Source organism: Dipteris shenzhenensis, chromosome 33 (assembly GCF_047967505.1).
Source record: "Dipteris shenzhenensis isolate YYH24624 ecotype China chromosome 33, Dip_SZ_1.0, whole genome shotgun sequence".
In the NCBI taxonomy this organism is placed as follows: domain Eukaryota; kingdom Viridiplantae; phylum Streptophyta; class Polypodiopsida; order Gleicheniales; family Dipteridaceae; genus Dipteris; species Dipteris shenzhenensis.
This window is the reverse complement of record NC_141628.1, coordinates 36672368-36682563: the sequence shown is the minus strand read 5'-3', so window position 1 is coordinate 36682563 and position 10196 is coordinate 36672368. Positions and strand designations below refer to the sequence as shown.

Below are 10196 nucleotides of genomic sequence, written 5' to 3'. Positions count from 1 at the left end.
TTTATCTTGAATAAATTCATAGCAAATGCACAAGAACAACAAGACTTTAGCACAATCAACTCTATCTGTTGTTGTAACCAACCACTAGACTTGACATTGCCTCACTTGTTCTACACAAACAAATTGCTATGTGCACATAATAAATCTATATTCCAATAAACCAAAGGTGATACTTACATTTTCCATGCTATAGACATGGGTAATCACAACTGCCGTGTCATGCTAACATTGTTAAATGACCCTAGTAGAACTATTGGGCTTCATAGAGAGATAAAATTAAAACATGTTGAGGTGTGTGTAGGAAATTGCGATGCAATGGATGGGCTTGTGAATGGGGCAAATGGGCACTTCAAGGTACAATAAGGTATGATTCACTCACGATTATGTGCGTGCAATTTTCCAACCGCTGCATAGGGGCTCGAGCACACACATTAGCTAACAAGGCATCTACATGAAAGTCATATCAAATAGCATTTGACTGCAATACTTCTAATTAGTAAGGAAACAAAAAGGGAGTAACACTAACTACACAATCTCTCAAACACGGTACCTAGTCCAGATAGCATCAACAAGAACATTACAATGTGCTCAAGGCTTATTGATAGAAGCATTGTGCTTGGACGCTACTAGTCGATCATAGCATGGCATCACATACACAATACTTTCAAGACTGCGAGCTAAAGAAGACGTTTACCTTTTAAGGCCATTGAACAATAGGAATTTTCATGCAGATTCAATTGTGGCAACTGAAATGGAAAGACTCCTTACTACGGCAGCTTGGGAATTCGATGTGCCATGCTTGCAAAAAGGGGCTTAAACGCATATCATCATCCAGTCATTGAACACATGCTTTCTACAAGCATTATCTAGCCATAAACGCAGATTACAATCTCCAAGCATCAAATTTGCTCTACCTTGACAAAACCAAGACACCAAACCCCTAAAAATACAACAATACAAAGAGATTTGTTGCAACTACAGTATTTGATAAGATGGGCATATCAGCCATGTATAAGCACAAGCTTTCATTGACTTCAAGTAGAACAATCAAAGTAGTTGGCCATGAAATAATTGTGGTACATTTTCAACCAAATCCAAGGCAATCAATGTTTGTAATAGCAATGTATCAAAGTGAGGGATTTTATTGACTTTGAGTAGAACAATCATGGTAGTTGGACTTGAAATAATTGCGGTACATTTTCAGCCAAATCCAAGGTAATCAATGCTTGTAATAGCAATGTATCAAATTGGGCCATGTGCCCTTGGCATCTTCTTGCAGCACTCAATCGACATAAATACTAGACCAAAAGCCACCGAGGTACCCAACGTTTATGCTAGTGGATTTAAACATTGACATGCTTGCCAAAGCTTTCGAGCAAGAGCAATTAGCAAAGCTTATGGAGCAAAGTAAACTACATTTAGTGGATAAAACAACACCAACAATTTATGCATCTCAGCTTGACCATATTTCGATGGCAAGCAATTACTTTGGAATAACCTATTTACATTGCTTATAAATTCCCAGCAAAACTGCCATCTTTTAGAGCAAATTAGGAGCACCTTGCACAATGTTTTGCTTCTCAAAACAACTCCTCTTACTTAGAGTAGCTCTCTCAACCTCTAGAAGCACCACGTTTCATATATAGCCATTGAGCGCATCAAATGCTTTGGACATTCTTTCGTTTATCCCATGTCGTGATTATTGCCACTGATGTCATCAAAAAAGCTATCCACTTAAGCTACTTTCAATACAACTACAGAAAGACTAGCTAACTCAATGATTCGTTTTGGGTGCAAATGCTAGAGCTAGTGCCAGAGGATGCAGTGAACGAACAAAGCAAGGCCAAGTTTCTTGGACATTGCTACAACCCAGGCTTCTAAATAGCACCGGTGACGCACCCTACTGCTTGCTAAGATTTGCAAGGAAAAGAGAAAAAAAAATGCAAAGGAAGGGGTTGGGGGGGACTAGACAGCTCTACTTTTCTAAGTGTAATTTCTCAAGACCTAAATTCCTTATGCTCTTGAGCGAGTGCTTTTGTGTACTTTGTGCGCCCTTGTTTATAACATTTCTTGCTTGAAAAGACCGCACAATGAGTCAAGTTTTGAAGATAATGGTGTTTCTATTTGTGATGCACCAAGCTAGGTGAAAGGTGCATCCAAGTATGTTGACTGACCACCAGTTGTGAGCTGCTTGTATATTTGCTCCCCGAGCTGATAATTTGTCTTTCACTTTTGAATCTTGCACACAATCAACTTCCCCCCCCAAGTTGTGTTACAGTTCTAGGAAAAGATTGGAGCAATGCCTTGAGTATTTAAATATCTAATTGGCTTGCAAATTCTCTCTCTCGGTGGCCGGCAGTTTCAGTTCAATGGATTTGTCACAGTGCACGATTATCCAACTTCCTGCACCGGCATCTGATGACCCCTTGTGTACTGAGAAGCATGTATGTATGCATTAATGCGTTATCTTCTCTCGTGCAGTTTTCCTGGCGAAGCATACATGATTATTAACACTTTAATTGGAGGAGGATTGGTAACATGATCGTATAACATTTAAAGAACTACAGGATAAGGACAAAAACACGACATACTTAGCTCATTTAAGGAATCGATGGCATCACAGCACCATTGTTAACAATTTTTGCCCCTAATGCAAAACGAGATCAATTGTGTCCATGAAGATGCAATATGTGTGTAGTTTATTATTTAGCGTGTATTGTACTTGTTCATATGTTTGCAAAGTGAAGCTGCTACCTCATAGGAGCACGTTGTTTTGACATGTAGGAACTAATGGCACAGAAGGGCCTTACGTTTGTGTTCACAATAGCAAATCTTGAATCGGACGAGCAACATTATCAGCTTGTAGATGCCATGCTCAAGGTTGCACGAATCTTGAATCTGAACGAGGTAAGTTAACTTTGCACGATCTTGAATCTGAAAAATAAGTTACCTGACAGTGTAATTTCGTTTGATGTTGCCTCTCGGTCTTGTGATGGTTATACAACAATCAAGGGGATAAAAACTGAGCTAATTTTTTGAAGGAGTTTAAAGGTCTATGGAGCAAGAAAAAAATATTGTACATGAAAGAGAGGGCGAGGGAGAGATTAATCCTAAGAATTGTGACAAGATACCAAAATTAGCATAATAAAAGAAACCAATGACCGAAAAGGTACGAAGCATGTGTTCAACAAGATGAACCTCTCATGAGAGTAATCTTGCCAAGACGTAGTCAGTAACTGATTGAATGAGGACTTGTGTTTGTATGGAGGGCACTGCATTTGGAAAAGTGCATCCCAAGCTGGTTCTGAGCTTACTAGTCCTATCCACACCAATGGTTGGTGGGCAGATGGGCCTGAAAAATGATGTGGTTTGAGAAGACCAACAAAGCCAATGAAAAGCTTGTCGTGGGTGGGCATCTAGGCCTAGGCCTGCAGCACCACTGCAAATGGTGATGATATCCAAAGAGAAAAGAATTTACAAACAAAACCTTTCTCAAACCTCTGGAGATTGTTCAAGCTTACAACTAGTATGCCTCATCAGCAAGCAAATGCTGTGACTGGATACAGGTCATCTCTCTTGCTTACCTTCCTTGATGCCCAATACTGTGCCCCTCCTTCCCTCCACCACCTCATTGCTCATTTCCTCTGCTTGTCCCTTCCACCGTTCGTCAGCCCCCCTACGGCTTGTGGGCTACTCCCTCTGCAATGCTATCCAGACCTGCCTTGCTCCTAACTTAGCACCAAAAATTCCCATGACAGTTATAGCAAGCTCTATTGCATCCCTCAATTGTTTTCAAGGCTGCCAAGTGACATGCTATGCAGGCGCTGTTTTGGAAATGCTTGTTTGGGAGGGACTAAAATGAATTTGTTTAGTCTTCACAGATAGTTGTTGTGTCTCAGTGTAGAAGATGACGTCTTTGTCTGTATATGTTTCCCTGGATCAGACCAAAAGGCGCCATTACAATTCCAAACAGCCAGACTTAGTCTGCCCTCTGTCCCCATCTGGTAGGCTCGACATTGTCATGTGCTCTCTGCCTCTCTCTTTGTCCTTTTTGACTTCTCCCATGTGATACCTTGCCATCTTTGTATGCAGCCCATTTTCTCTCCTGTCTCGCTTCCATCACTCGTATCATCTCCTCTCTTTGATGGAGAGAGAGATACAGAGAAGAAGAAGAAGAAGAAGAATATATTATCGTCCTCTGAAGACCAACAATCGGACTATGGGACCTGAAACAATACAAAACCTTACATACATAAAGACTCTTCCCTCAAAGGGGAGGGTAATAAGAGAAACTACCTTTATGTCTAGGTGAGTTTCTGTGCTTGAAAAGCTTAGATACAAATGTTCCTAAAGCTGAGGGTGACGCCTTATGTAGCAAATCAGCCAGTCTGTTATGTCCCTCAAGAAGAGAGAACCTAATGTGTGCATAGTAAGGGCATATCATTACCATGTCTTTAGAGAAAGAAAGAATGAAAGAAGTTTTATTAAAGTCTTCGAGAGACCGTGAAGGTCTATGAGACTAAAGATAACTAGTACAATGAGCATAACGGTGGCAGTCTCAAAACGGGCCGGCCAACCGTTTCTTCAAAAAAGGTTATGAAGGACAGTGTGTCTAGTCCTGGTACAAAAAATGTGTATCTATCTCCAGATGATGCAAAAAATGGCACAAAAAATGGAGTAGAAGGGGGGAGATACAAATATATATATATGCCTGTGGTGATCGTTAGAGGCCAATCACAGAGGCTCTCGATCCATAATCGGTGTGACAAAACCCTAAACTGGCCAAGTGAAATCCGGAGCGCATGCGGTAGATGAATCTGTGTATAAGTGGGGGGCGTGATGAAACCCTCCTGTGAGATCTGGAGGCAGTGTCGGCGATAGCAATCGAGCTTCACAGGAAGCTCGGGGTGAAGAAACCAAGTCCTCCAGGTGTGAAGCTGGAGCAGGTCCTCTCGAATGATCTGATTGACCTCCTGGTCAATGGGGGAGAAAGGGGATGGTGGAGCGTCGAGGCTATACTGAAAAGGAGGCAACCGGTCCATGTCGAGGCCCAGTCGGGTGAACCAGCTGGAAAGGCGTCTATATCAACATCGCTGGTCCCCATCAGCGGATAAGGCCATAGAGGAGGATAAGGCTACCCAGGGTAGGTGGAGGCGACCGTCGGAAGAGGAGCTGAAGTCTGTGACCCTGTGTAGATAAGTGATAGCCTGGAAGGCGGCATCAAGCTGTACTGGTGAGGCGCTGAATTCTGCTAAGATGATTTGATGAGGTACCGATGGTTTGCTGCGGATCATTCGAGCAAACATCAGTATCTGTAGGCGCTCGATGCGTGCCCACTCTGTGTCTGAAAGGTCGGCCCCCCACCATGGGCTGCCGTACATGCTTGTTGGGCGGACCAAGGAATAAAAAAGAAGAGACTTGGTCCGCGGGTCCTGAAAGTGAGTGGTAGCTCTGTCGCTCCAGTCTGGCAAGAGCGGCATAGCCTCGGCTGATCCTGGCCTGCATGGCTGGGCGCATCGTGAAGATCGGGCCTGAGAATACAACGCCCAGGTATGTATAGGAGTCGACTATCTCAACAGGGTCGCCGGTGAAGAGGAACTGCTCTTGGTGCATAGCGGGTCGGGAGGTGTTGAAGATCATTACCTTGGTTTTCCCAAGGTTGACCTTCAAGTCATGGGTATCACAGAAGATCTGAGGTCCATCCAGGTGTCGCTGTGAAGACCAATAGCAGAGGAGGATAGTAGTACTACATCGTCTGCGTATAAGAGAATTTGGATGACAACCTCCACAAGAGAGCAGCCTGCACCTCCGAGTGTCCTGATGGTGGTCTCGAGCTCGTCGATGTAGAGGCCAAATAGAGTCGGTGACAAGGGACATCCTTGTTTGACCCCTATAGTGGTCGTGATCTTTGTGGTCCAGCTGGTACCAATCCTAACCCGGCCCGTCATCCTCTCATAGAGAGCTACTACTGCCCATATAACCTCCGAGTCGTAACCTAACTCCTGCAAGTGTCTGACAAGGCGGGCACGAGGAATAGTGTCGAATGCCTTGCGAAAATCCACAAAGCAACAATATACCCTTTGTCTCCTGTGTCTGGCCTCCTCAATGATCCCTCGAAATGTAAAAATGTGATCGTAAGTCGAGTGATCCATCCTGAAAACGGCCTATCCAGATGCCCTAAGGCCTCGTATCTCTGCGCGAGTGCTGACCTCACCATCTAACACTGATGCATATATCTTGGACATAACATGTCCAATCATGCTAGTCCTGTAATTCCTTGGATCCACGGGATCTCCTGCTTTGTGGATGGGTGTGATAGTGTTCAGGGTCCAGGCTCTGGGGAATCCGTGGCAGACAGCTTCATTGAATAAAGTTGCCAGGATGGGGGCTAGAGTTTTGATACCATAGGTGACAAACTCTGTGCATAGGCCCTCATGATCCTTGGCTCGGCCATTGTGAATCTTGAGCGCTGCGTGGGTGACTCCTTGGGTTGTGAAAAGGGTGCAAGATGTGGGGCGGGGGGTGGCGGAGAGGTCAGGAGGGGGCTGATCAGGGATATGTGTTTGTGAGGGGGGTAGGGGATCGGCGTTCTAGAAATTTCCTCCAAAAATCCTAGTAGTTGCTACTGAATAGGATGTTCAGTAGCGTATCCTTATTCTGGCACAGGAAGGCTAGCTTCTTGCGACGGACTAGGCGGCGATATTCCCTAGTGAGGTGTGGGTCAGCCCTAGCATTTTGCTGGGTCGTGAGTCGGAGTGTGCGGCGTAAGGCTTTACACTTGTCATCATACCAGCTATTGCAAGGGGTGGAGCCAACGGGTGGGGGGCGGGTAGACCAAGTAGCGTAAGGAAAGATGTGGCGGGCTGCATTGTGGAGAGAGTGGGTGATGAGGGCGGCTCAGTGATCTAGAGAGGGTATGGTGTCTATGTGTCTGAGGAGAGAGGCTAGGTGGGCTGAGTAGTCAGGGAGAGGTTATGATCAAAGTGTATATCATGATAGGTGGTGTAGTGCGAAGTGTGGCTGGAAGGGGCTCGATGCGTAAGGAGATGAAAGAAAAGGTAAGCGTGGTAGGCTCCTGGGGATAAGGCTGCGGTACGGAAGTCAGTGATCTGTGAGGCTAAAGCAGGAGATCCCAAAATATAGTTGACGACACTGGCTCCTCCGCCATGTGGGAAACATGTGAAACCAGAGGAGGCGGGCCACCAAACTAGTCCATTGTAGATGACTAGATCATGTATACGTCCAAGATCCAAAAGAGCCTGCTCATATGGAGTAACGGGGGCTCGATTGTCGGCCGAGGAGCGGGGGAAGCCCGAGTCCTCTATGTCCATCTCAGGCAATAGGACCGGATCTGAGTGGAGATCCAAGAGGGATGTCTGATGTGTGCCTGTCCTTGCGTTGAAATCCCCAACTAGGAGGACCTCTCCGCGTCTGGAAAACTCCACAATGTTTCAGTAGAGATCTAAATAGGGGGATATCCCCGTATCCTCGCGTAGCACCCATGCGAAGTGTGACGTCTCAGGGGGGAAGTAGTAGACTGCAATAAAAAGGTCGCGTGTGGAAGGGCGTCGAAAGCGGAGCCATAGGTAACGGGTGTGAACATCCCGTCTGACCATGGATATCAGACTAATGAGTGCTGAACGGAAGAGTACTGCAACTTCGCCTGAGGCTCGGACCCCGCCAGTATCTCTGGTCTCCTCACGGAATACTGACTCCCAGGTATAGCCACTAACTGAGGGGAGAGGGCGCTCGGGGCTCTGGTGTGTCTCTGTATAGAAAACTATGTCACGTCCAGTGTATGACTCTGAGAAATTCCCAGGGTCAGACCATAGGGTACCATTACAATTCCATATGGTGCATGCCAAGGGTACTGTGTGTTGAGTCTGAATCTCATAGACCATGTCTCCCTATTTGGGGGGGGAGCTTGCTACCGTGTCTTGAGTGCCTGGTGGGGCTCGGCGGCGGGGGCCAACTAGCAGGCGGCCAACTAGCAGGCGGCCATCTCGAACGACAGCCCACTTCCCCTCTTGACGGGCTGCATCTCGTTGCTGAAGTAGGGTGCGCCGCTCCTCTACTTGCATAGGTGTGAGATCCTCATCCATGAAAATGGTAGGGTGGTCCCGTAGTGTAGCGCGCTACCTGAGTGCTGCAAGTCGAGCTTGAGTGTCCCTGAATCGGATGATAAGTGGCTGTGGACGTGTGGGATCCCATCTCGTGCGCCATGCATGCTCGATGCTCGGCGAGGCCGAGGGTAGAGGTCACGAAAGCAGTCGCCTCCACGAGGGGGGTAAGTGAATCTGCTCGGGGGATACCTCGAACTTGGATGGAGAGAGAGAGAGAGAGAGAGAGAGAGAGAGAGAGATTTATGTCTTCAGAGGGCCTTGCAGGCCCATGAGACAAAGTGGAAAAAAGAGTGACTACTACATCTGAGTACCAAATTGTCAAAGGAGTGCACAAGGTATCTCCTGTGAGCAACTCCGAGATTATTATAAACTAACTATAGTCTAACATAAAGATAGGCGGCCTTCATTCACATCAGTTTAAGGCTGAGTGTCTTTGGGTCTAGGCCTCAAGTCTCTGATTAAGGCCTTCCCTTCCCCACGGACAGCTCAATTTTCTTCCTTCCGAGCACCCTTTACTTTAGCCAGTTCCGTTGCTTTTGCCTTGAGCTGAGTCGTGGTGAGCTCCTCCAAGATCCAAATCCCAGTACTGTTCAGCTTATTAGGTTGCTTAGAAGTCTGGCCCTTGCCATTTGTCATTGAATACTGCTCGTGCTTGTGCCCCATGTCGGAGGACACAAATCTGAGCCCCATGCAATTTGGGGGATTTATTCCTTAATGAAATCAATATTTTCTGCCATGCTCCTTCTCTGGCACACCAGCCCTCAGGCAGCCCCTATGTGTAAACTCAGAGCATTGGAAGCCTTGGTTTCCTGTTCTTTTACCTCCCCATACGCGTCCCAAGTATTGATTTTATTGTCTGCTGCTGGTGTAATTTCATGCCTCATGGGTTTGAGCTGGGTAGTGGCCATATCACCACGGATACCAATTGCAGTGCAGGTGCTGCTACATTATCACTCAACATTAAAGCACAACAAACAAATCCTTTGTATCATTGGAAACTAGGGCTGAGTGGGTATAGAAAATGTAGTCATATTATCAAAATACGATGAAGCCCCATCAATGACAACATCTTTGGATATAACTAGCCTCTACTTGATTGGATTATATAGCATGTATGCCTTTGATTCTTTTGCATACCTTGTATAGATGCAATTGATTAACTTGACATCCAAATTATTCCTTAGTGCATCTGAAAAATGAGAAAAAGCAAGAGAGCTAAATACTCTTAAGTGATTGACAAAGGGTTTAACCCCAGTGAATGCCTCTCCTAGTGTCATGTTTTGCAAAAGAGCTATGCGGATCTTGTTCATTAGATAAACTGCTATGTCACTTTCCATTGTTTTCCATGTCAAGGACTTTCCTCTCCAAGGAGGCAAGTCGAAGCTTGACTTCTCTGAGCTCTTGCTGTAGAAAATAATTTTTTTTCTGTGGGTCTAGTCCTATTGCAAGTTTGCTCTGCTTTCTCTGGTGATGGAAGGGTTTGATAGTCTCTTTACTCGAGTCAAGGTGGCAGGAGCGGTGGCTGGGACCTTTTTTTCTCCCAAATTGGCCTGAACTGCAGAACCTCCTTGCCTGCTTTTACCCCCTGAGCTGAGCTGGGGGAGCAGCTCAGACTCAAGGTGGGGGAAGCTGAGGTCACATTTGGTGTGTTCTTGTGTTTGCTTGTAGATCAGAGGATTCATGAGTGTTGGGGTCGTGTCAGTTGTTGGTATTAGAGCCAACCTATTAGTATTCCACCTTATAGGATGAGCTAGCTTGAGGAGGATGAGTTAGCTTCACAGCTACAAGATTATTTGAGTATGGGCTATATTCACCCAAGTAAATCACCCTGGGGTGCACCTGTCCTCTTAAGAAAGAAGAAAGATGGTTTGTGGAGAATGTGTGTAGATTATAAACAATTGAATAAAGTGACAATTAAGAATCGATACCTTCTTCCTCGTTCCGATGATTTGATAGACCGTTTAGCTGGAGCGAAGTACTTCACTAAGATTGATTTGCGTACAGGTTATCACCAAATCCATATCTATGCTAAACACATAGATAGAACTGCTTTCCGAACTAGGTATGACCACT

The 10196-nt window shown here is 45.6% G+C and overlaps 1 protein-coding gene and 1 pseudogene across 2 annotated transcripts in view; one reads left to right on the top strand and one right to left on the bottom strand.

Moving 5' to 3' along the window:
- The first annotated feature begins 2052 nt into the window (after nt 1-2052).
- LOC147880053 (uncharacterized) overlaps nt 2053-10196 on the top strand; it is an 85422-nt gene continuing 77278 nt past the window's right edge. Inside the window, exons 1-3 of one of the 2 annotated variants that reach the window (XM_087372023.1) lie at nt 2053-2160; nt 2360-2444; nt 2785-2907. In XM_087372023.1, the coding sequence (XP_087228149.1) occupies nt 2370-2444; nt 2785-2907 (198 nt within the window). In that variant the 5' untranslated portion in view covers nt 2053-2160; nt 2360-2369. Of the gene's footprint in view, nt 2445-2784; nt 2908-10196 lie in introns of both variants that reach the window. The other variant, XM_087372022.1, reaches the window with a different exon arrangement.
- Nucleotides 5085-7901, bottom strand: LOC147880054 (uncharacterized; annotated as a pseudogene).